At 37.3% G+C, this 24,902-nt stretch overlaps 1 protein-coding gene across 8 annotated transcripts in view; it reads right to left on the bottom strand.

The window, feature by feature from the left end:
- PIP5K1B (phosphatidylinositol-4-phosphate 5-kinase type 1 beta) overlaps positions 1 to 24,902 on the bottom strand; it is a 99,129-nt gene that overhangs the window by 56,636 nt on the left and 17,591 nt on the right. For all 8 annotated transcript variants that reach the window (XM_062513039.1, XM_062513037.1, XM_062513042.1 and 5 more), the window contains exons 4-5: positions 6,058 to 6,131; positions 5,257 to 5,325 (exon numbers count right to left, since the gene is read on the bottom strand). In XM_062513039.1, the coding sequence (XP_062369023.1) occupies positions 5,257 to 5,325 (69 nt within the window). In that variant the 5' untranslated portion in view covers positions 6,058 to 6,131. The remainder of the gene's footprint in view (positions 1 to 5,256; positions 5,326 to 6,057; positions 6,132 to 24,902) is intronic.

The following is a 24,902-nucleotide window of genomic DNA, read 5'->3' as shown; positions in this document are numbered from 1 at the left end:
GGAAGAAAAATATTCATAAGTCTCACTTGATCAAAATTGTTGAAGCTGTAAGGCTTATGCCAGATCTGAATTTTCTACTACAAGTAGAGGTTTGTTCTTCAGTTTTGCTAGTTACCATAAACACCAGGAATCCTGGATACCTGCACAATCACTTCCATGCAAACACAGTTTATCTTTTCCAAACTTCTGAGAAGACATCACCTGCCATAGTTGTGTAAACTCTTAAGCCAAACCATCTGAGGAGAGTGTCTGGTGAAAAACAATGTATCTTCAAGCAATATTTTAAAAGAGCTTGCTTAGAATATTAGGAAAGTTCAATTAGATTCAAGACGTAGACATGGTTATTGCCTAGTCCATTGCTCCTGCGCTAGATCTGTCTTGTCTTTGAGTATCTGCTGTGCTTACAGTATCATTGAAACAACACTTCTTGACCCTGTTTCCACTGAAACTTCTGGATAGAGGTGGCTGCCCCATCTCAGCATGCTTTCTGCTGCAGACACATAGTAAATCACAAATAGGGACATAAAAAGAGAGTTACCAGAAAATCCCATTGAAATAACTTATCTTACTGTTTCCCCACAACTTGTAACCATGGGTTACTACAGTCACAGCAGGCCTCCAATCTTTCTTCAGCTCACACGTCTCTCTTGCCCATGATAGCCAATGATTCTGCAGGTCAGACTTCATGAAGGTGGACTCCTGCCCATCAGGTGTGTGTCTGTGAGATTGTTACAGCTCAACTGCAATCTGAATTATTTCCTTATCCAAGCAGAATCTGATCTCCCTGAAATCCCTCCCAGATTTTCCAAAACTGGATTTGGGTGACTCCATGGCTTTCAATTTATTTTTCCTCCATTTCAAAACATTTATGCTTAAGCTTCAGTAGCACCCATGAACCCAACTACTCTGGTTGTTCTATCTTTGAGGAAAAGAATTTGAGACCTCTAAGCTTGGAAGTAGCCATAGCTCCAGGCAAAGTCACTAAAGACATTAATTTTAGTATCTTTGTAGATGCATAAAATCTGTCATTGAGGTCCCAGTGCGGAAAACCTCCAGTGGTGAAATTGTCATGTCTACAAGAAAAAGTACCCTACCTGCAGGCATTAGATGCAGGTATATGTCAATGCTAAAAGTGATGGAGAAATGCAGCTTGCACATGTTTGCAAGGTCTAACAATAGGTAGGTGGCTTCCTTTATCCAGGCAAATTTCCCTTGCTCCTGGCAAAGTGACTCATGATACCCCATTTTGAACAGGTTATATTAACTGCTGGTAATATGCTAAACAGAAGAGTTGCAAGCTATCTAATGACAAGAAACAAACTCTAATTATACATTTGTGTGGCAGCCTTCAGAATAAAAATAGAGATTGTGGCAATCCAATAACAGATTTGCATAAGTGCACATTTGCATGTATTTTATTTTCTGGTGTGACTTTCTTCCAGAATTCTAATGTGTTTTGACAGACCTGCCTGTTCCTCATTCTTGCCACCATCCTATTCCTAAGCAGCAAGATGCTACTGAAATCTGATTTGACAGGGAGCAGACTCAGGGCTTGTGTGATTGATGACATTGCAATGCAACAACTGCATGTGTGTCAGCAACTTCTCACAACAAAGTCTACAAAATAGGGAGAAGATGAAGAAAAGCAGCAACTGCATACTTCATATGTCTGTGACTGGATATGAATATCCAAGAGAAACTATAGTCTAGTGACCTGCTTTATGCAAGCATGCAATGGAACAAATAACCAGTCTCTCTTGTATCGCTTACCCTGTTTCTCTCTGACAAAAAACCCTCACAACAAAAAAACCCCACAGACCCAACCAAACAAAAAGTCCAAACCAAAAACCCAAAACAAAAGCAAAAGAAACAAGACTAACCCAAGCTAATCATCAAATAAACCTCCACCCTGAAAGAAGTGACCACAGTCTGCACAATTTACAATTTCTTTGATCTCAAAGTTATTTTAATTCGCTACCTTAAAAGCTGCATAGAACATATACCTGTGAAGCCTCTCTTTCTTTAACTAAGTTCTTTGATCTGGGTGCCTGAAATACTTTATTGTTCATATTCACACAGTAAATTTAACAACTTCTCAAAATTTACAAATAGACAGAAAACTCATAAGTAGTTTCAGATTATAATGTTTGTAAAAAATGCATGCAGATGAACAGTTTAGCAGCCCCACCTTAAATAACACCATCTAAAAGAGAGAGAAAAACCCTGTTTTTCAGAAGAGGGGGGGGGGGGAAATCTAAAAAAAAAAACAAAAAAAAAAAACAACCCACCAATTAAAAAATCCCAAAACAAACAGAAAGTTGTATTCCCTCTTCTCTCAAGACTTTGACTGGATAATAACAGAGAATTAAAAGCCAGAAGACATTTATGTCAGAATGCAGCAGCGGAAAAACTGAAAGTTAAAAAGAAAACAGTGAAAAGAAGCATGATTCATAACAGAAATCATGCTCTGTCTTGGTCCAGTTATGCATTTCAGAGTCTGAAAGGATAGGGTGGCAATGCTCATGCAAACCCTTTCACAAGGCAGCAGTAATGAAAGAAATTTCTTGGAACTTCAAGATGTTTACATTCATGCAGATAGCAGGTCAGCTGACTACTGTAGGAAATTGAAGAGCTGGAGATTTAATTAATTCTGATAAAGATGTTATCTACCTCTATTTTAGCTGAGATGAACAAAGTAATTTTTAAAAACTGCAACAATCTGAAATTCCAGAAAAAAACTTGATAGCCTTACAGACTACTTCTTTTTCTGGAAAGTTTTGTCCTGGATGAAGTCAGAGGCACCCTCCTGGAGATTATTTGTTTTCACCTAACTCAGGTTAACTTAAAGCAGTGAAGAACAGTCGTAAGTACAGAAGCTGGTTATATATGGATAGCAATTATAACTAACTAACATAGATTCAGGAACATATGGAACATATTGCACTGCAAAAATTCTAGCGGTCAGAAATAAACTTTTCCACTGTAAACAGAATTCATTTTTTTCCCCACAATGAAGAGAGAAGTAATGTCTTTGGAAACTATGCAAGGCCAAATATGCTAAAAAGCTACAGGCCACAACACAAGCCAAGGTACTGATCTCTGCTTTTGTAAGTGGAGGGGTACAAGCTTCTACACTTTTATTATATTAAAAAAATAGAAGTCTCCAAACAATGAGAATAGGTTAGCAAGCACAGTCTGATTTCAGCACTGAATTAGTGTCCTGCCCAAGTGTTTCCGCTGTGGTGAAGTAGATTGAAGCTGAAAAAGCACCAGCTGAGGAAACAAGCTCTTCCCCAGCCCAAACTTCTGGAGAAAGTGGCACAGGAAGTTCTTTTTCAATCAAGCAAGTGTAAGAGTACATGACTGGAGAACTGCAAATGCAGCAGTTGTGGACAATTTAAGACAGACAGCTTTTGGCTGCATACAAGCCTTCTGAAGAGAAGGATCTCTCTGTGTAACTTACTTAAAACCACAGAATTAAATGAGAAATTATATGCCTCATGAACACAAGTCCTACCAGGCTTACCCTATATTTCCAGACATACACTATTGATACATGACTCTGAACATCCATTAAAAAAAGAAACAATATGTATGGAATATCTGAAGGAGGGGAGGATCATTGAATCACAAAGTGGTTTAGGTTAGAAGGGACCACCAGTGAGGTCATCTGGACCAACCTCCCTGCTCAAACAGAATCTTCAAGATTTAACAGAATGTGCTAAGCTTCAAAATAATTTGGCTTAAGAAAAGAGAGACATTGTTAAAAGTGAGGCATCAGGCAAATATATGCTACCAGTTAGCTCTGTATGGATAAATTTTGGGGTCAAAATTTATAAATATTTTATTAAACTGATCACAAAAAGGAGGAATATGATGATAATATTTGGTAATAATACTAAAGTGTTTGGGTCATATGCGGCACAGATCTTAAACATAAGACAACTGAAGGTGCAATTTTATGAAAAGGAAGTAAATTAGCATAAGATATGACAATTGGTGGTTCAGGGACAGAATTAGAAGGTGATAGTCACTGTGATCTGTCAGTATGATGTGGCTGTGAATCCCAGGTCTTGTCAGAGGTACTTGCAGTAGCTACACAGTAGAATTTGTACCATAGTGAGAAGACTCTACACAGCTTCTGCTGAAAGGTTGTGAATTTATAGTTGAAAAGGAAGAGAGAAGAGTATGTAGGACAACATGGGGGAATGGAAGCTTACCTATGGCTACTACTAGTCTAATCTAGCAAAATGAACCTGCAGAAATATTCACTTCAGGAACTGAACATTTCTTCCTTTCTCATATTAATTGTCATGACAAATTTTGACTTCTGTATTTTATAGTATTTTTTATAGTTGGGAAATTTAAACTAACTTGTGTTTAAAACAAACATTTTCTTTCATTTCTGAGAAAATTATCTGGCAATGTAACTGCCAGGAAAAAGGGTGGGAAAAGAAATAGCTTATTAATCTCCTTGACTTTATCAGCAGAACTGCAAGCAGCACCCAGAAATTAAAAACCCTAATCACTGTATGTACTGCATAAGTATGTCAACCTCTGTGCTAGATTACAGAAATTAATTTAAAAACATAATCACTATTTCTTTGACATGATCTGTCAAAAGAATGATTAAATTCAGTAGCTAACAATTCAGTTGTGTAAATATGCGAAGAAAAGTTTGCATTTATAGCTCAACTTAGTTATCAAAATTGCTAGTGGACCTAAATAATTCTGGTCACAGACAATCAGTACCAGAAAAACAAACCTCAAACCACTAACAGCAACATCTAATGCATGCTTCTACATTAAATATGTCCTCTCTTAAACATCTCTTTTTAAAAAAACACTTAGCAAACAGATAGTGGTCTGTTTGGCAAAGGCTAGAAAGCTGCTTTGCTTTTCAAGTTTGTAGTCCAGACACATCATATAAATATTCAAAGCATTTGTAAACTTAGTAAATTTCTTACAACGGTGTTTAAGCCCAGAGATGTATCTGTTGCTAAGAGCAAAGAGCTGCCATCAATCTAGCAAGATACTTTAAAGCTGGACTGAACAAATTTTAAATAGTCAGCTCTGCAGTGGACACAAATACCAGATGATTTCACAGATGGGATAAAATAATTTCAAAAACCCTAGGGAACATGTTTTATTTTTTCTTGGCTTTAGTCAGTTCTGAAATATATTCACATACAGCAGATCTGAATTACTGATATGGAGGGAAAAACACAAAATAAAAAGGTTGAAGGTTTTATTTACCTTTTTATATGTTTTCTCTTCATTTGGCTTTCCAGCAGTAATAGCCCCATTTTCAGTAACAGACGACATCTAACAACAGAAGCTTAAGTTATAAAGAAGTCATTTGCTTTACAAAAGTAATTGCTCAGAAAAATCATATAATTTATTATTGATTTTTGCTAAATTCAAACACTTCAGAGGACAGCACACTACCAAGATCAGTGACATATCTAGGATACTCTTGTAAGTATTTTCCATACAGACTAAAAGGACAACACTGGCCAGGCAATATTTCCTGCATATGACTGAATCTACATGACTCTGCTTATTTTCCCTGCACCAGTACAGAGTGAAATCTTGCTCTTCAGCCTACTGTGTGAGATGCTCTTGAAAGGGCAAAGTTATGAAGCTTGTGAGCCAGATACTCAGTGGTATGTCTCAGTAGACTAAGGTCCTTAGCTGCATCAATATGTTGTATCTCCTTAAAGTAGCAAGGAGATCACAGAATCACACAGAATTCCTGAATTAATTCTGAGTTAAAGGGACCCACAAAGATCACTGAGTCCAATTGTTAAGTGAATGCCCCATACAGGGACTGAAGCCACAGGTAGAGCACGATGCTAATAATGCCAAGGCTATTTGGCATTACATCTTATTACAGCTGTAAACACATTCTAGACCAAGAATAAACCATTTTGATAGAGATGACCTTGGTCAGACACTGAGTTTGTCTGTCAAAGCAAATAAAACAAAAAGGCACAATGACAGGTTTTAAAATAATTCTAGGTTCTACCAACACTTTCACAATAGAGTTATACTTACCCTTACATACAACAGGTCATCTGGAGCTGAGAGTGAAGATCAAGCCATTCATTGATGGTGTTGTTTTCCACAATCTGTTATAGAAAAATCTGTCATCACCATGCCTTAAAAAATTTCCATCTTGCAGAATAGCTGTAGATTTCCTTTTACTATTATTCTTCAGCCCAAGCAAGCATTCAGCTACAAGTGATGCTCTTCAAGAATCATGTCAAATAACATTGTTACTATACTTAGAACTTACTAAACTTACAACGTACTATAACTTGGTTAATATACTTAGAAACTAGCAGTATTACACAGGAGGGAATCAGTGCAGAGTAATTCCTTTTTGCCCTAGATATTTCACACCTGTGGCACAAGCAACTCTACAATAAAACAGTTATGTAGAGCACTACATACACATGCTCTGGAGAGTTGTGCAATTATATGTGTTATTAATCTTATTGCTTTATAATCTCCAATCACTTATAAGAAATAGGTTTGGAAGACACAACATTGAAAAGTCACAGATAACAGATAAAAATCCCATGATACCTCAAATGAGAAGAAAATCTCATTTTGTCTTTAAGCAGTACAAATAACGTCTTGTGCATAACTAAAAACTGTTTTTTAAAAGTATTCTCAGGCCTCATTCATAATCTCAAGTGTATACTTAACAAGTGTGGGTGGAAACAACAAATAGAAACTTGGAGTTTCTGAGAAGAAAACAGTGCCTCCTTGGAAAAACACGCTACTTACATTACATATCAGTATTTTCTTCCTGCAGCTAACTACATTCTTTATTGTAGCTTCTTAAGTAATATGTCCTAATCAGCAATTCTGTCATTTGGATGTGCATTACCAGTCTCCTATACATTGAACTCCTGCTTAAAGGCAACAACTTAGTTTTTATGGCCTGTAAAATATGCCTCACTCACCTACATTTGCACATTTAAAATTAGTATTTAATTTCACCCATGCTTAAAACTACCAGTACACAAACAAAGGCATCAAGAACTTGCTAAAGCACCTTTTGTAGGAAAATAAATGTCATTTTAATTACTAGCAGAAGACTTTAAATAACTGATCACTGGGTTAAAACACCAATCCCCACCCAAGCTGGGTTAAAACACCACCACCCCACCCTCCACATACCTCCTGAGACTATTGATACAATATGATGTTCCACTGCACACTAAACTTCTTAAATTATGAACCCATATACTCAGCAAAAGCCAAACATAAATGGAGTATGGAACCTTTTTTCAGTAAGTTAGCTGAAGAAAGAACTCATGCTAGACATGGGAGAAAAGCCTGACTTTTTTCCCAGAATAGACAGAAAAATTATTCAAGAACACTTCACTCACATGAAAATATACCACTGCAATGCTGACAATGATACGAAAACAGACAATGAGAGACCAAGTTCAGTAACTACCAAGTATAAAAAGCCACACACCATAAAGAAGGTAATTTTTTCTGGCATGCATTAGTTTATTTCCTAAAGTCATCTAGAATAGAATTATCTCTGTTCTAATGTTTTGAGAAACAGAACACAGCTCTATCTTAACTGTGGTTGTGTTAAACAACTTTCAAAATCTGTGCTGTGAAAACCATCTCTTGTTCCATGCTAACAATTTTTTGCAAAGCAATTATTACTTTGTTTATTTTCTTCCTGCCTAGAGCCACTGAAGTGGTACATGGTGCCTTCTCACATGCTTTATAATGCACAGAGCAACAGCTACTGTCTCAGTTCTGATGAGGTTTAACAGTTCAAAGACAGGTCACAACTTACAATTTTGGAGTCACTTCCAGGCCAAGCTACAAATATTTGATTTTTTTGTCACCATAGCAGGAAACCACTGTAACTAAAGCACTGAATCTCTGTACGTACCCAACAAAGGAAAAGCTCATAATAAAGACATGGCTGGTAGAGAGAAGGAAATCTTTTCACTTCAAAAATATTGTTGTGTGCTGACTTTGGCTGGGAAAATGTTAATTTTCTTCACAGTAGCTAGTGTGGGGTTACATTTTAGATTTGTGCTGGAAGCATTGTTGGTAATTCAGGGACGTTTTCTACTCTTGCACAGCGCTTACATGGCATCAAGGCCTTGGTGCCCCCTGCAGTGAGCAGGCTAGGATGAACAAGGAGCTGGGAAAGGAAACAGTCGGGACACATGAACCCAGCCCCAAAGGGATATCCCAGACTGTATGGCATCGTACTCAGCCATATAGAGGTGGGGGAAGAAGGAATGGAGGATAGTCAAAGTGACGGTGTTTTCCTTCCCAAGTCACCATTAGGTGTGATGGGGCCCCTGCTTTCCTGAAAATATCTGAACACCATCCTGCCCATTGGAAATGGTGAATGAAATCCTTGTCTTGCTTTGCTTGCATGCACAGTTTTTGATTTACCTATTAAACAGTCTTTATCTCGACCCCTGAGTTTTCTCACTTTCACTCTACTGAGTCTCACCCCCATTCCATCGGGGAGGCTCAGTGGCTGGCTGGACTTAATCCAGGACTGAAAGATGTCCGTAAAGATCTCCTCTCCAGCTTCCTAGATGCTATCCTACCTGATGATAATGGAAGAGAAACATTAAAGTACAGTAGGAATTCGAAGAGTATTCTTCCCAAATACAACGGTGGTGGTAATGAAGAGACGGGGTCTTCATGATATGCTTGCAATAAGCTCTAGTTGTATTCCCACACAAATACTCTTAAAGAAGTCAACATTTTGGTCACAAACCTTATGTGCAGCAAAAACTATTGTGACATGAAGAGTTTTGGAAACAGAAGTTTACAGCCTTCAGTTCCAGCTTTCTGCCCTGAACTCCTCCTAGTCTTAAATGCAGACTTTAAAAATATTACATCTATTCAATATACACTTCAGGGAAAAAAAGTGTTTCACAATATAGTTTCTCACACTAGAATCATAGAACCACACACTTCTTAACTAATATAAACTGCAATTTCCGTCACTCTGGGGGAAAAGTGCCATATGCATTTTCCTCTAGAAGTACAGGGGAAAATTTAATTTCTCTGATCAGCCAGAAGCCCACAATGTAAACACCACCCTGCCCACCACATAGCTGGCATTTTGAGAACTGAAATGACAGACAGCAAATGTGAGCTTCCTACCCAACTCTGATTCCTTGTTCTTGAATTTTTAATTTCATGCTCCTCATATAGCCAAAATGTATTTTTTACTAACAGCATAAGGTATACCTTTTTCCAGATTATAAATGACTATCTGTTTTTACACAGCCTCAGTTGCTGAGGCCCAGGTCACATGAACAGGTATTGGTGCTTACACTTGAATGGCCTCTCAGCTCAACTTCAAGTTAACTTTAGAACTCCCTACATCTTCAGTGAAAGCCAACATCCAAGAAAAATACTGTTGCTAGATTCCTACAGGCCCATGTATTAATTTATTCAACCAAAAATCAGTTCTGCTTTCTTTCCATTACCATGAAAACATTTTTTTTGAGAATGCATTTCTTAGCATATTTAGATAATTTTCTTAAACAAATCCTTTTTTAAAAGCACTACTAAAACATGCTGTTGAGGAATCACACTCCAAATAAAAGCTACGTAGCTTTCTACTACATGTACTGCCTTGTTCTGATTGGTCGTTAAAATTGAAATATTCTTCCTAGCTTTTAAAACAGACATATCCCTGGGTGTACTGCTGTCAGGCTTCTGCAACGAATTAGAAACCTCACACAAAAGAAAACACATAACTTCTCACAGGTGTAGTCTTTTCTTTTAAGTATGAGGAGTAAAAACAGAAGACAAAACAAGATTAAATGAAGCTTTAAATTTTCCAGTGGGAAGAGGGAGAATGCTAGAAATTAAAGAATACAAGAAACAATCATCCATGATTAAGTTTAGCAATATACAAATAAAATAGACAGTACGGTGCAGTTTTTTCAGTCTGAAACACACAAATGTATTTTCAAGAGACATTTTGGGGTTTTTTTTGGCAAGTGAATGCATTGGGATGGAACACACAATTTTTTGACTCAATCCAGAAGCTTCATTCTCATAGTTCTGTGCATTTCAGATTACCTATTTATTTAGCCATTTCTTAATTCTTGAACAGTTCTATTTTGCCAGGAGGACACAAAATCCTCAGAATGTGGCAGATGACTTTTTAGAAAAGTACAAAGAATCTTATATTAAATTCATACCAGTGATACTAACTCAGAACCAGACCAAAAAAAATACCAGAATAGTAATTTTATCTGTCGTAGGTGACTAGGAGTTTACACACCAAGACTGCATTCTTTCTTGATCACAGCAGTTTGTCAGCACAACTTGTAAGGATGTTGACAAGAATTTCTAGTCCTACAAACAGGGTTTCTAGTGAATTCCATTAAAAAGAGTAATCAGGTCAAATTCCATCACAGCTCCTGTCCCCCCTCTGCTACTACTTTGACACAGCATCTTCTAATACAACTATGAAAACCACAGTCATTTCATTACTGCAAAACTCACTTTTACTGGTGAGATTTTTCCAGACATATTTGCCCTATGGAAGCTGTGAGAGTAGCTTTTAAGTCAGTTCTTCGATTCACTAAAAAGGCTTGCAGACTTATGAGGCAGCATTCTTCCACCAAACCATATTAGGGACAGTCATACAATACCAGATTTTGGCTCTAGTGTGAAGCTGGAGACCTTTGTTACACAAAATTGTGTCAGAAGGGGGAAATCTTCTAAGACCAAAATGCTCTACAGTGAAAAAAAATCCATGAACACATATTCATTAATAAAAAGCTACTCTTTTCATACTTGCTCTCCTGTTTCCCCCACTCCCAGCTCAAGTACCAAAAAACCATTCCTGGTATTTTTGTAGCTACCTGAAGGCAGCTCTAAGATCAAAAGGCACTATGAAAGCTAACTCACCTACTTTTTTGAAATTATAAAGACTTGAGTTCATACCTTTTTAGGCACTAAGCAAACTTCTCTTGCAGATGATGCATTTATAGAGTCTCCCTCCTGTCTGGATTCTCTGCCAACTAATACAATATGCACAACAGCACTGGATTTCCAAATGAGATCTCATCTTATCTTGTTTATTATTCCATGAAACTTGCTGGTACTCTGAACCACTGAGAAATTTAGTTGACAAACTTAGGTCAATCAAAATTGCCAATAGTTTTTTTCCCCTACCCTCTCCAGTAGAATTTGTACAGTAGGATTATTTATCAGATTATTTGTAAATGGAGGGGTTTGGGACACATAAAAATTGCCTACATACATCTTGTTTCCAAAGAAAAATCCAACCAAAGATATCGGCATACTATCAGCACTGTTTTCAGAAGCTCAAGAGGAAAATTATGTGTTAGCTTCTGGTGAATAGAGGGACTTATATTGGTTTTATTACATTCTAGCTTCTTAAAGGAGCTTTTCTCCAAGCTTTAAAACAATGCTGACTATAATTTTCATGGTTTAATTGCCTTCCTTCTGAGTTTAACAGACAATGAAAAGTGGTGTTCAGGAACCTGCAAGCATTGCCAGGCAGAGTGCCAATACACAGACCTAAAGAAGTGAAAGCAGCATAATTTAATGCACAGAGTGTTAAAAGGAAGAGCACATCGAAGATCTGACAGCTTTCTCAACAGTCATCACAAGTTAACCCCCTCACCATAAACCTTATGACTTTTAATGTCAGAGAACATTTTTTATATATGTGCTTGGACAGTTGCATAGCCTTCAAATAAAAGTTGAGGTAATGTATGTAGCCACTCAGTTACTAGAAAAAAATATATATACAATTCAGTGCTCTATTTGTTTTTTTAAATAATATCTCAAACACTAGTCTGTGGAATAGATTCACTTTGTACCAGAAGGACACACAGACATCTAAACCTGTATGATCCCATATCTGAAACATCTGAGGAGTAAAAGATATATAATATTTTATACTGATGTATCCGGGGAATGAAGCAAATGTTCACATGTTGCAATGGACTCAATCATTAAAAAGTGATGAAAAGCTTCAAATCTAAAAATACTGGGATTTTGAATCTGAGAGCATTTAATCTACCCAATCCCTGTAAGGCCTGTCAGCCTAATAAAACTCTACTGTCAACTACTGAGACTTTCACTCTTCGCAGAAGTACTGAATGATCTCTTATGTGTTTCCAGGCATTACTGCAAAAGTAGAGCAAACTTTTTACTGCATCATAAATACCATTAATTTATGCCACTGAAGAGGTAATTTTTGAAAAATCTATACTTTCTCTCTATCTGGCAGGGGGAAAAAATATTAGATGAATTTAAAGAAGGAGGGAAAAAGTAAAAAAACCCAAATAATTAGGTCTGAAACCTTGTCAACAGCTCCCAATTCACAAGTGATTATGAAGGTTTTAAGAGCGACTGAAAGTAAAATCTTCTGTGTAAAATTTGTGGTAGTACTATCGTTGCGCTTGTTAGCTGTTCTTGATAATTAATGCTAGGATGAGCAATTTCAGAGTGACCAGCTAAAAAAACAGATCAGAAATTGTGTAGCCTGCAATGCCTAACAAGAAAAGCCAACTAAACAACAAAAAAATCAAAACAAAAAGAAGCCCTGATTAGTCTACCACCTGTTTTCTTTTTAATTTTGCCTCAAAAGTAATAGGATGAAAATCAGAAGCAGCAGAGTGATGAAATTCACAAATAAAGTAAAAGGGGAAAAAAAATTCTCATCTTCCCCCAGTCTTTGCAATAACATCAGGCCAGCACAAATGCTACAGAGAAAGCAGCAAGCAAAAACTAACACAAAACTGCCATTTCTCTAATCTCTGCCATTTCTCCGTCTCTCATCCTCTCTAAGCCATGTCAGCTGTCCACGCCACTTTTATTTACCTAGCTTTAATAACATACACTCGTTTCAGTGCCCTGACAGATCTTTTAGTCTCACAGCAACTAATCCAAGCACAATGCTAAGATTCTGATACTGTTTGTTTTCTACAGCTGCCCTACCATCCTTCCTCCCCCCAGTTTCAGGAATATGGCATAGTAATTGGATATATTTTAAAAATGTCATAATATGAGTAGTATTTTTTTTTCCTTAATTTGCTGGCTGGATTTGAAAAGTAACTTATCATACTATTCATAGTATAAAAAAAAGTATGTTCATATTGTAATTCTTTGATTTACTGCAAAGGTCAGATCATCTATCTTCCTCCTTTAGCTTTCAGATGGGAAAAGAAATGAAAATATTGAACTTCAGAAAATACTGCCTTTGTCACAATTTACAAATACTCAGAATACATCTGATTAGCCAGAAGATTTGACAGCCTACAAGAGCCCCTTCCTCTTCCATTTAAAGTGGTGTACCAACCTGTTCTTCAAGGTGAAACATATTACCATTGTAATATCCAGGATCACAGATTACCATTGTAGTATCACAGGATAACAGCTACAACATCACAAACTACAGCTACAAATGATATCCTTTGTTTAAAAAATAATCTGCTGTGATTGTTTCAAATGGAAACTTTTTTACAACTATCCAAGTAAAACTGAAAACTCATTGAAGGAACCAAAGTGTAGAAGTCCTTGGAAACACAGCATACTATGCTCCTTCAACAAAGGACACAGATTTTAATTTGTAACTTCTGTATTTTGTGAATTCTGCATGTGACAGATAACTTGACAGGAAGAGGTGAGTTAGATTTAAGGCCCTTGGAGTGAAGCCCTGGATTTGGAAATTCATGGAGGGGGAACAAAGTCTATCTCACTGCTTTACTTCCTGTTAACCTACTTAACATTTACTGTCAAATACTGTCAAATATTTCTGCTCTCCCCAGAAGTGCCTAAGGATCCCTTACATCTTGCAAAACACCATCTGTAAAAACAGAGCAAACTTTCTACTGTGTACTGGACAGTGTTATGTTAAGGTCTTAATAACTAAGGGACTTTTCCAAATCAGTGAGCTCAGATCAGCAATCAGAAAGAACAAACATTTGATCTCTGACATAACTGACGTCACATTGTGTATCTTGCAGAAACTTTTAACAGGCCCTCCTTTTACAAAGTGAAATGGCCCCATTAACTTCCTATTATTTTGTAACAGTCTGAAAGCATACAAAGCAAAAAGGTGTATTTGTACATAGCCAAAGACTTCCCAATTGCTACTTATGTTTTTACAATTCTGATTTCATGTGCCAATAACAGTACTTTTTAGAAGACTAGCAAGCTTTCCATAAAGCCATCTGGAATTACAAATTAATAAAAATTGCCAAGATGGGGTTTTCTTTGAAACAACTGAAAGAAGGAAACATCTTCCTGCTATGCTATATACAGCAGCATGCAATATAAGTTAGGGTAGTACCACAGTGAAGGGCACAGGAAGAAGATTTGGCAGAGCCCAGAATCAGAGTTCTGCTCCTTTACTTTGGTGACTTTGATATGGCAATGGACTATTGTTACTAACACATACCAGACACTGCACTTTGAGATAAAACTGCCACGTAATGCATGCCGTCCAATAAAATACTGCAGCATGCTGAGACAAATGGTTGATAAGGAAAGCAAAAGCACAAGGAGAGGGAAAATTCTTCTACATTTGTTTTTGGTGGTACATGCAAAATAGAGTAATAGGGATCACATGACATTGTGGTTATGATTTTTAAAAGAAAAGCACAGCAAGCTGCTTCACTCATATAAGCAGCAGGTAAGATCCATGGGGAAAGAAACCTCATGAAATTTCAAAGAGGAGATCAGTAAAAGTGTCAATTTCTAAAGGCATGCAAATAATCCCTGAGTGGGGAATAGATATAAAAGAGGAATTTGGTCAACCCAAAATCTTTACTAATCTGAAACTCCAAAAATAGTCATTAGAGAAAAGAAAAATAGGTCAAATGGACTTTGAGAAGATTAGGTACAAAAATAGCCTGAACATGGATGATAAAAAGCAGAAAGTTACTTTGATAAGAAAAGTTTATGTTTGTAACAACAAGAACTTCACAATAGTTGTATTACTCTAGTTTGAAACCTTTCTTTTTACTCATCTACATTTTTCCATCTCAAAAGGAGGTCAACCACACTCAAAACTGCTATGCAAACAAAACTTTACAACAGAGGTAGGAATAAAAAATGGTAATAGGAATTCTTTGCTTTAAAGAATATTTAGACTTTTGGGTGGGCAACACAAAAAAAGCTGTGGTTAAAATAATTTGCATGCACTCAAACAGATGGCATAATTTGTGCATCAGTTCTACACAGGTAACTCATAAATGACACACTGTTGGAAATTTTTAGGCTGTTTGCATATTAGCATGTAACTATTCACACCAAAGTTAGCAGAAGGGTGTGTCATGGAAACGCTGAACTCAGTGAATGCATGAGTGGATTATTATGATCTTCGAGTTCTCTTTGCTTTCTTCTCCAGGTCCTGTAAGTATAACTTTTGTACATATAGCTTTTAATGAATGGTAGTTAAGCTGTTCAGCAGTCAGATTGTCTAAGAAATTAATGTATTTCAAAATTCCATTTTTGTCTCCAGTTGAAGGCCATTCCATGAAGCTGCCAACAGTCAGTTGAAGAGTGGAAGGGATTACCCTGGAAGATGTGACAGGTAATTTTGATTGATTAGACTACTGTTTAAAAAGTAGTTGAAACTGCCTTGAAGGAAGGAAAAGATCTGGTTACTGCCATGACTCCTCCTGGCTTCCATTGAATCACTAGGTATCCACCACTAATGGATATCTGCAACCATTTCAGCTGGTCCAGGCTGGTGTTGCTGTGGTCCTGCCTTCCAAGTATGCATTCAATAGCATCATTATTATGCACCAGCTATACTCCTGTCCCAAGAGAACTCATCTAGACAATTAAACTAACAGAAAAAGTAACCTACTGAAGAATATTAACCATAATGGAGCTACTTACAACAGCTTTTTCATGGTCACCCCTAAGATCAAAAAGAAACCTGTGAGGGAATGAGGAAGGTAATGAAAAGTGTTAGAGCCTTTATCCACGACGGAGGAGACACTAATTGCCTCAGCTGTTTCCAACACTCACGTACTTTTGCATAACCTCAGAGTCCCCAGTGCACTAGTGATAATACCAGGAAACAAGACTGAGAGACAGATGGAAAGAAGCATTAGCAGCAGCACCTGATGGGCCAGGCAACAGGACCCCAACAGAGTTCAACACCAGCTTGAGGGAAACAGAAATGCATGGCAAGGGTTAGGTTCTCAAATGTACATTCATACAGCAATTTGTTTTTCAGGTGCCTAGCCTGTGTGAAAAACAAGGTCACTCAAGAATGGGTATAGACCAAGGATGCTAGCACCAAATACAAAAGTTGTGTGTAAATTCAAGAGGAGAGATACTCTAAGGTAATCTACTCAGTAACAAAAACTGTTACAACCAATTAACCCCCCACATACCATTTTCCTTCAGGAAAGCTAAAACTGCAATTAGAAGTTTTCCTTGGCTCCTACAACTTAATTTTGGTTAGCATTTAACAGAAAGCTCACTTTACTCCTGAAAAGGATTTGAAAAAACTGTCTTGTACCAGCCTCAGCAGAGAACAAACCACACCTCACCAAAATTCCTTTGATTAAATTAAGAGCTCTCAGTTTCCTATAGAGCAGAAGTTCCTCAGATACATTTTCAAAATCACTCACAAAGCTATAGAAAAGGAAACTATTATCCCATTTTATGAAATTCCCTATAAAGCACAAAAGCTGCAGTCTTCTTGGTTTAAAGGAGCTAACACATTTCTTTTTAAACCACAGAGAAAGCTTCAAGGGAGAAAAGAATAATTTCAGAAGCTGCATGGGATAAAAAACTCAAAAAACATGATTTATACAAAAACATGAATTTCTGAAACAAAATTCAATACAGAACTGCTCAGCATGCAAGGACATAGTTCTATTTGTCAGAGCTCCTACCATCAAACCAGGACAGATATTTTGCAGCCACTAGAGTCAAACTACAATATGGGAACCAAAAGATTTGTCAGAATTTTTATAAAGTTATTCCATTCATTGACTGGAATGTGGCTGCTTCAATGTAAAGGTTACAACTGCCCTTAGAAGGAACCATATATTTCTGTTGATGATCTTCTGCCTTTTCTTTTGTATATCTTTTATATAAGTTTACATATCCTCAGTACTCTTAGCATGCATACTTGTAATTCCTTAGGTCTGATAACTTAGCACAGTCCTAGTATTCTGTTAGGCCAGGAGACCAAACATCCTAAAGGCCTTGCAGCAGGAGGCCAGAAAACCCTACACTACCTTGGGAAACCAAGGTCCTCTCTAGAACATATCCTATAAACGAGAGATTTGGCTCACCCAGGAGGGAATTCCTTGGGACAGAAGGCTATCACACTATTCATCCAGGCCTCCCAATGGGGCAACTTTGTTAGATATGCTAACTTTTAAGGTCTATAAATTGAATATGCAGTCTATTGTGTATGGGCATTGTGGTGCATTCCACCTTGTCAAAGTGGTGCACCAATAAGGATCCCTATAAAACCAGTGAGATAAATATCCCTTAACCATGTCTGGCTCTCAAATTTTTAAGACCAGGAAAAGGCAGCACTGTTCTCCAAGCAATGTCTTGAATGAACAGATCAGAATGGATGGGTGACTACTTTTTTCCCCAACAGTATTCTTTGGCACTCAGCTGAATTATGAGCATATCTGCACTGTAATATAGAAATCCAAACCACATCAACACACATACCTACCCTACTGACATCAAGCAACATGGTAAAAAACATGTACAGTCATTTCAAGGTATGGACAACGCGTCACAGAATTTTTAAATGGCAATACAAATGCTTTCAAATAAATCCTTAAAAGTAGTTATTTCCAGCCAAATGACACAAACAAATTGTTTTCCAGCAGTCTTTTACTTGCCAAACTGAACTGAAAAACCTGTCCCTGAGCAGTTTTGGCAGTAAGAAAGTAAAATGAAGTCATTACTAGATGTTTTTGCCAGTTCTGAAACACTATTATTTGTCAGATGTTGTTTATACTCCATATATAGTTGCACCACTTTGAACAATTTTGTACTAAAAAAATGCAAGTTAACAAACAATATAGAAGCATCACCACAGTCTCCCTTCCAGGAACTTCTTTGCAAATGACTAGCAGAATTTCTTTAAATAACATAGCTGGAAATACTACAGGAAAATTCAAAATCTTAAGCTATCACTATAAAGAACACATCTTCATGTAAATTAGCCTTTTCAACTTGAAGTGTCCATGTAAACATGAACAGGACTTGAAACAAAAAAAAAAGACAGTTTACCACCAGTATCAAGAGTAAGCAGTGGGTGATAACTCTGTAGAAGAGCCATACACCACCTCACACCAGAACCTGTGAGCTCTTCTAAGAAAACAAATGTAAGTTTTCCCACAAATTAAAAGGTCTCTGAATTCTTGAGAGGCTTAAATAAGAACGTCCTTCATTCACACAATAGCCCTTTGAAACAACATCTCTACCTCTCACTGCATCATTATAACTGCATCATTATAAGTAGGTTAGAAAAGGCCTCCAGTATTATCTGTAAGTCAGTTAACAGCCCACATCATAGTTTTCAAAAGGTAAAAATGCAGCTTTCAGCATTAAGAAAGAAAAAACCCACACAATTAATCACAGTTTTTGCTCAATGTATACTGCTTTATGAATTGCTAACTAGAAAAACAACAAAATTCTGTCAAGATGAAACATGTGTATGAATATTATAAAGATTCCATAGACTGAAGTGAAAAAAACCCAGCAATTCAGTCCACATGTTCTCCCAGGAACAGAGTATTCTTACAATTTAAGGTGTACAATGCAATAGACTTTTTTATTATATTCCTTATCTGGCATTAATCTTCTGGAACATGTGATTAAATAAATTAAATATGCTTTTTCAGCCTATGATTTTACTGGCTACTGAATTGGGGGTTTTTAGTCCAAGACGAAAAAGATCAGTATGCTCAACAGCACATATTTTAAATGTATTTACAGAAAATTCCTTTTCAAGAGTTGTTGTTAACAATGTGTAGCCCCTGAAACTCTCTGTTTTCTATCTTGTTCCTGGGAATAGGGAGCCTGATGATTAGCTATGTAAGAGAAAAGTAATATTCATTAAAATTTCATTCTAGCTGGCTATGCTTTTACTTATAGAAATAAAGCAGTGTTCAGTTTTGCTTGCAGTATCACAGCATTATAACAGCACTGAGCTGTAGCCTAGCATTAGTAACTAAGGACTGCCAAATAAAGGGCAAGAATACTGCGAGACAAGAGCCAGCCAGAAAACCCTGCCTGCTTACCCTTCATCCTCATTCTACCAGCAAGGGTAGCCAGAGAACAGACAGATGGTCTCTTCACTGCAGGAACAGGTGCAGCAGGTCATCACAAAAATGGTGATGGTGGCCGGAACAATTTTCTTGTGGAGCACGGTATTACTCAAATGCTTGTAAAAGGCAGCCGTTAGCTTAAGAAAACCTTTAGTTTTAGATCAGCTGAAAGCCTTTACTGAGGTTTACCAGCCTTGGCTGCTGTGTTTGCATGTCTGTGTGTGAGTTAGTATGTGCACAAGCAAGAGTGACAGAGAGGACGATGGCTAGACACTAAGATGTCTCACAAGGCCAGTCTGAAGGTGCAATCACATCTTAAAAAGCTACTGTTAACAAGCAGTGACTAACACTGGTCTCACATAAAAGCTGAAAAAAGGGGATGTTATCCATATCGCCCTTCAAAGCAAAAGGTTTTCAGTGAAAAGCATTGGTTTGGAGATGCAGATCTGAGCTTGGAGGAGAATGAAGGAGTTGCTAGGTGATGGTGAAGTAAGACTATGACAGAAAGAAGATGCACAGTCTGAACACAGCAGCAGATGGCAAATCCATCTCCCCTCATAGGGGTAAGGCAGTAGTCAGGCAATGTTTTTTGGTAGATGCTTCTCTTGGGAGTTTCTTCAAATCATGGTAAATAATTTGATTTTCTAATTAACTAATTAGAAAAATTATTTTAGAACTAATCCTTGATATCTTGTTCTACCAAAAAATGTTGGTGGAAATTTAAACTAGGTGCCTGTTTTCATCCACCTGTCTCTGAAAAACCTCTTGCATCAATGGGTCCAAGATCACAAACTCAAATGGGTTTGGAAGGATCTCCTTCCATACCATTGAGTTAGCACGGGTACACTGCAGAACAAATACAGCTCCCAAGAACTGACATGTATCAGTCTGGGGGGACAGAATAGGAATCTCCAGGTGTATTTCATACCTGCATGGCTTGCATCTCTGTGAGGGTGTGTATCTTTCTTTGCTCAGAAATCAGCCAAGGCTCATGGAACATTCTCTCTCTGTCTCTCACTTTGTTCATTTTCTTTGCACTGTTTATGTTCTCACAGCAAGAAGAAAACTAAATCTAGCTAAAAAGCATTCTTTCTTTCACTTTGAAGACTTTCATGGATAAAATAGACAGGAAGGGTGCAAGTGAACTCATGGAGCAGTTTGGGATGGGAAACAAAGTAAAAATAAAGAGCAAAAAAGGCAAGAAGGGAAGGGAGAGACTCAACAAGAGATTGTACACATTTGAATAGGAAGAAAGGAGGAATGAGAAGCAGTAGTGGATGAAGAGCAAGTGAACCAAAATAGAAGGAAAATACACGTTAACAGGAAACACATGCATAGGAAATTATTTCTGCTTTGGTCTGCTAAAAACAGGCCTTCGGTGTTATTATATTTGAATGGTCTAAAGAATACTGAGGGGAAGGGAAAAATATTTTAAAAGTAAAGCGCTGATAGTTATATTGTAAGAAAGAGAACAAAGAAAACAAACTTCCCCCTTTCTTTAATAAAAGAAAAAATAATAAAAAAGAAAAATGTCCCAAGCATATTTTAATGCATCTCTGTGAGGAATATATCAAGTACAGCAATATTTGCAGATGGATCAATCTGAACTACTTATGCATAGCTTTGGCTAAAACAAAAGCAAAGATACACAATGAAAAAATCAGTAAGATATTAAACACTGTTTCTACTACAGTACATGCTGTCAGTATTGGGAAACATCCTCCTGAATGGTTATTTCAAATACATTGATCTAGTAGAGATGATGGCTGTGGGAAATAGAAAAGGTAGAAAACTCCCAGAAGCTGCGCAAAAGCAAAACTCAGAATAGAAGACTCAGAAGCCTGCCCAGTCAGGCAATTAAGATTTAATAACTGTTCAAATTTGTGATGACCCTCCAAATGGTGTTTTTCCAAGAAAAACACACACATCTGGAAGTCCATGTTCACACTGATCGATAGCAAAAAGTTACATTTACATATTCTCTGTTTGGATAATTTCATGGTTACAAAAGGAATCTCTGAACTAAGGGAAGCAGTCAAAGGAGGAAGATGCAAACCTCCACTTGGCAAAAGATCTGTGTTACACTATTCTTGCAAACTGGACAAAGTTGTAAATTTTAATTTCTTTCCAACGTCTCTAGCCAAGGTCCAAAATTAGCCTCAAGGGGATGAGAAGCCCAATCACAATAAAAGAGAAATGGTTTGAGTGTGGAGGTAGCTCTGCAATACCTTTATGTTTATAACAGAGAGCCTTTACCATGGACACTACTGCTCACACACCCTTTCTTTTCCTCTGTCAATCATCTCACACAAGAGATCACAGATTAAAGAAAACAGAAAGTGCAAATGCTGTATGCATAGGTTTTTCTTCCAAGCCACATGCAAGCTTAACCATAGACCCTGAGGTATAAGCACAGGCTATCACTACTGTAATTTACATCTCATGTAAATTTCAGCCACAGTTTCAGTAATGAACATTCGTGTGTGAATTTTAGTATAGTAGTTTATAGGTTCATAGAATGGCTTGGGCTGGAAGAGATCTCAAAGATCATGTTTGGTGGCATGGCACCTTTCAGTAGGCCAGGTGGCTCAGAGCCCCATCCAACCTGACCTTGAATACTGACAGGATGGGCAACCAGCCCCATCACCCACATAGTAAAGAATTCCTTCCTAACATCTAATCTATCTTCTCCCAGTTTAAAGCCATTAGCCTTTTGCCCTTGTCACTACATGTCCTGTCAAAAGTCCCTTGCCAGCTTTAGGTACTGGAAGATGCAATGAGGTCTCCCTGGAGCCTTCTCTTCTCCAGGCTGAAAAATCCCAACTCTCTCAGCCTGTCTTTGCAGGAGAGGTGCTCCAGACCTCTGATCATCTTTCTACAGATCTTGTGCTGCATGTCTTCATAGCCGTCTGGATAGGGAAATTGCTGTCCTCCTACTTCTGCACTGGCAGAAGTTGTTATTTTGCACACTAATAAAATACTTAATATGAAAGTATTTCTATGACTGAAAGAGCTTTGCATTCTTTCATTCTTGTATTCACCCTACACTAGCAGAAATAATGCTTTATTGAACCAGAGAAGGGGTCCAGCTATTGTTTTTTGCACAGGCCTCAAGTCTCGTGATGTCTGTCAGAAGGCATAAATATGAAGCACCACACTCAACATGCAGTGCCTGGGCCCTCTGTTTCTTATCCCACAGAAGAGGAGAAACCATACAGAAGCCTGAATTTTTCTCACACTGCCTCATCCTGGACATAATCATGTAATTTCTAGCTACAAATGTATCATTCATCAGGTTTGTTCCTTTGTAACCTCAGTGAAACTGGTAAAAAAATATTTTTTAACATCTGGACTATCTTTGTGATTTCAAATTATCTACAGTCCTGCTAGACATTGTCTAGCTTAATCTCCAAATTTCACCATTAACTATACTAATGCTCTCAGGATAACCTGAAACACATTTGTTTTTCCAATTTTGCATCTTGTTGTTATATAATCCTTACTAATACATATGTATATTCCTGGTAAGGGAAAAAAATACAGCATGCTTTCTCCCACGCCAACAGCCTGTGTCAAAAGAAATTTCTTAATATTTTTGGACACTAAGACATTCCATAAATACATTCCAAGTAGGCTTTTCGCAGAGCACACCATTTTATCAGTGTTAAATTTGAGATACAAGTCCAAGGGCTGCCTTTGCAGCTCATTAAATCAATGCTATTTTGATGGCATGCTGCAGTATGCATGCTCCTATATGAGAAAGCTCCACCCCACCTTCTTGCACTCTAACTTTGATAGTACACACTTTGTCACTCCCAATACAGCTTCCTGCTATCACTTGGCACCATGCACCATTATTTCCACTGGCCTGTAATATTTTCAAAAATGCAAAAATAATGCCAAGAAATACTAAGGTCCACATTTACTCCCCTGAGGTGTGTTTCTGGAAAACATTTATAAAATAACTAGGAACAACTTTCAGTATCACAAGAAATAGTTCAAAAATAAGAGGCAAGTGGTTTCTGAAGACATGTGTTTCCTTTACCTCTTGCATTACTACAACCTTAGTGAGATTGCTTTGATGCTTGGCTGCTTGCGGAACCTGGTCCTGCTTTTTTTTATTATTATTTAGTTTTGTTTTTTAATGAAAAAAAAGGTGGATGTACTTGTGTCACAAATCAGAGCCCCACCTCTACTGCAGTAGCTTCAGAAGTAACCTCATAGAATAAGAACAGCCAAACTAACCCTGAGGAAGCAATAGCATACCACTTTGTTAGTAAATGCATATCTTAGATTTATTGCATTGTTTATTAAGAACACAATAAAGTAGTACAAATCCAGAGTCTCCTAGCCTGACAAAGTTCAGCCCTCGTAATTATTTGTAAAATATACTTTTATCATATGTTTATATATACTTAAATAAAAGCAGTATTTATTCTCATATACATGAAGCCTCTCTTACCCCCATTTTAGAGCATAATGAAAGCCCAAAATATTTCACATCTCACACACAGATCTCTGTAACAATCACCCCCAAACAAGTACATTATCCAAATCTCAAGAGAATGAGGATAACAAAAATAAACCCAAAAAATAGGAGAGGTAGGTTCACCACTCCAGAAAATTACCTTGCTAAATAAAGTACAGGCAAGTGAATTATTGGTGCATCTTTATGCAGTGCAGAAAAGCCAGGGGAAAAAACATGTGTGGTTCTGCAAAAGACTAGAAAATGGAAGGTTTTTCATCCAAGATCCTCAGCCTGATACTCTCTCTCCCCTTTTAAGATTTTCCACTGCTAAAACTTCTTATTGTCAAATGACATGCATGAGTTACCAGTAGTACACAACTCTAAAACAGGCACTTCATCTCTGAATGACATTTAAGGAAACTCCTTGAAAAAAATCTAGAGCAATATCACATGAAAATTTATAAAAACTATGTTTATCTTGAAATAACAGTTTTTGAAGCTGCATTTAGCATAGACTCAAAACAAAGTCCTGGATTTAAGAAATTATGGATTTGAAAAAAGAGAAGGCCCCAGAGGCTGCATCTGCAATATGTTGCAGCTCCAGACAGAAACACCTGTACCACATTTTATGAGAGGCCAGCAATAAGCACAGAGGAGACATATTTTAAAAATTCACAAAAGCAGCTCAGTTTCTTAAAGTCCCATATGACAACAGTGTATTTTGAAGTTTTAACAGCACTTATTACAATTGCTTCCAGACCAGAGCATGCTTCTTGAAGCACCATGACAGATAGGAATCTTTATTTTTCTTTACTCTGGTTGTCAGGCTTAACCATCAGTATTTGCAAAGATCAGGACCACAGCTTTTCTCACCTTTCTGGATAACTAAAGAAATCTGAAAAGGGAGTGCTTATTGGTTTCATGCCTGCACAGCAAAACTCTATAAATGCTTCAACAGTGCAACTGGAAAGAGTCTTTTTCAATTTCAGTGTATGAGTTGCACAAAAAGTGCATTAGGAATTCTAACATGCTTACAAGAAGCTTTCTTCAGCTACAACTTCAAGGAGGCAATATGCCCCTTACCAAAAACATCTAGATTT

The sequence above is a fragment of the Cinclus cinclus genome, chromosome Z (assembly GCF_963662255.1).
Source record: "Cinclus cinclus chromosome Z, bCinCin1.1, whole genome shotgun sequence".
NCBI classification, from domain to species: Eukaryota; Metazoa; Chordata; class Aves; order Passeriformes; family Cinclidae; genus Cinclus; species Cinclus cinclus.
This window is presented reverse-complemented; position numbering and strand designations above follow the sequence as displayed.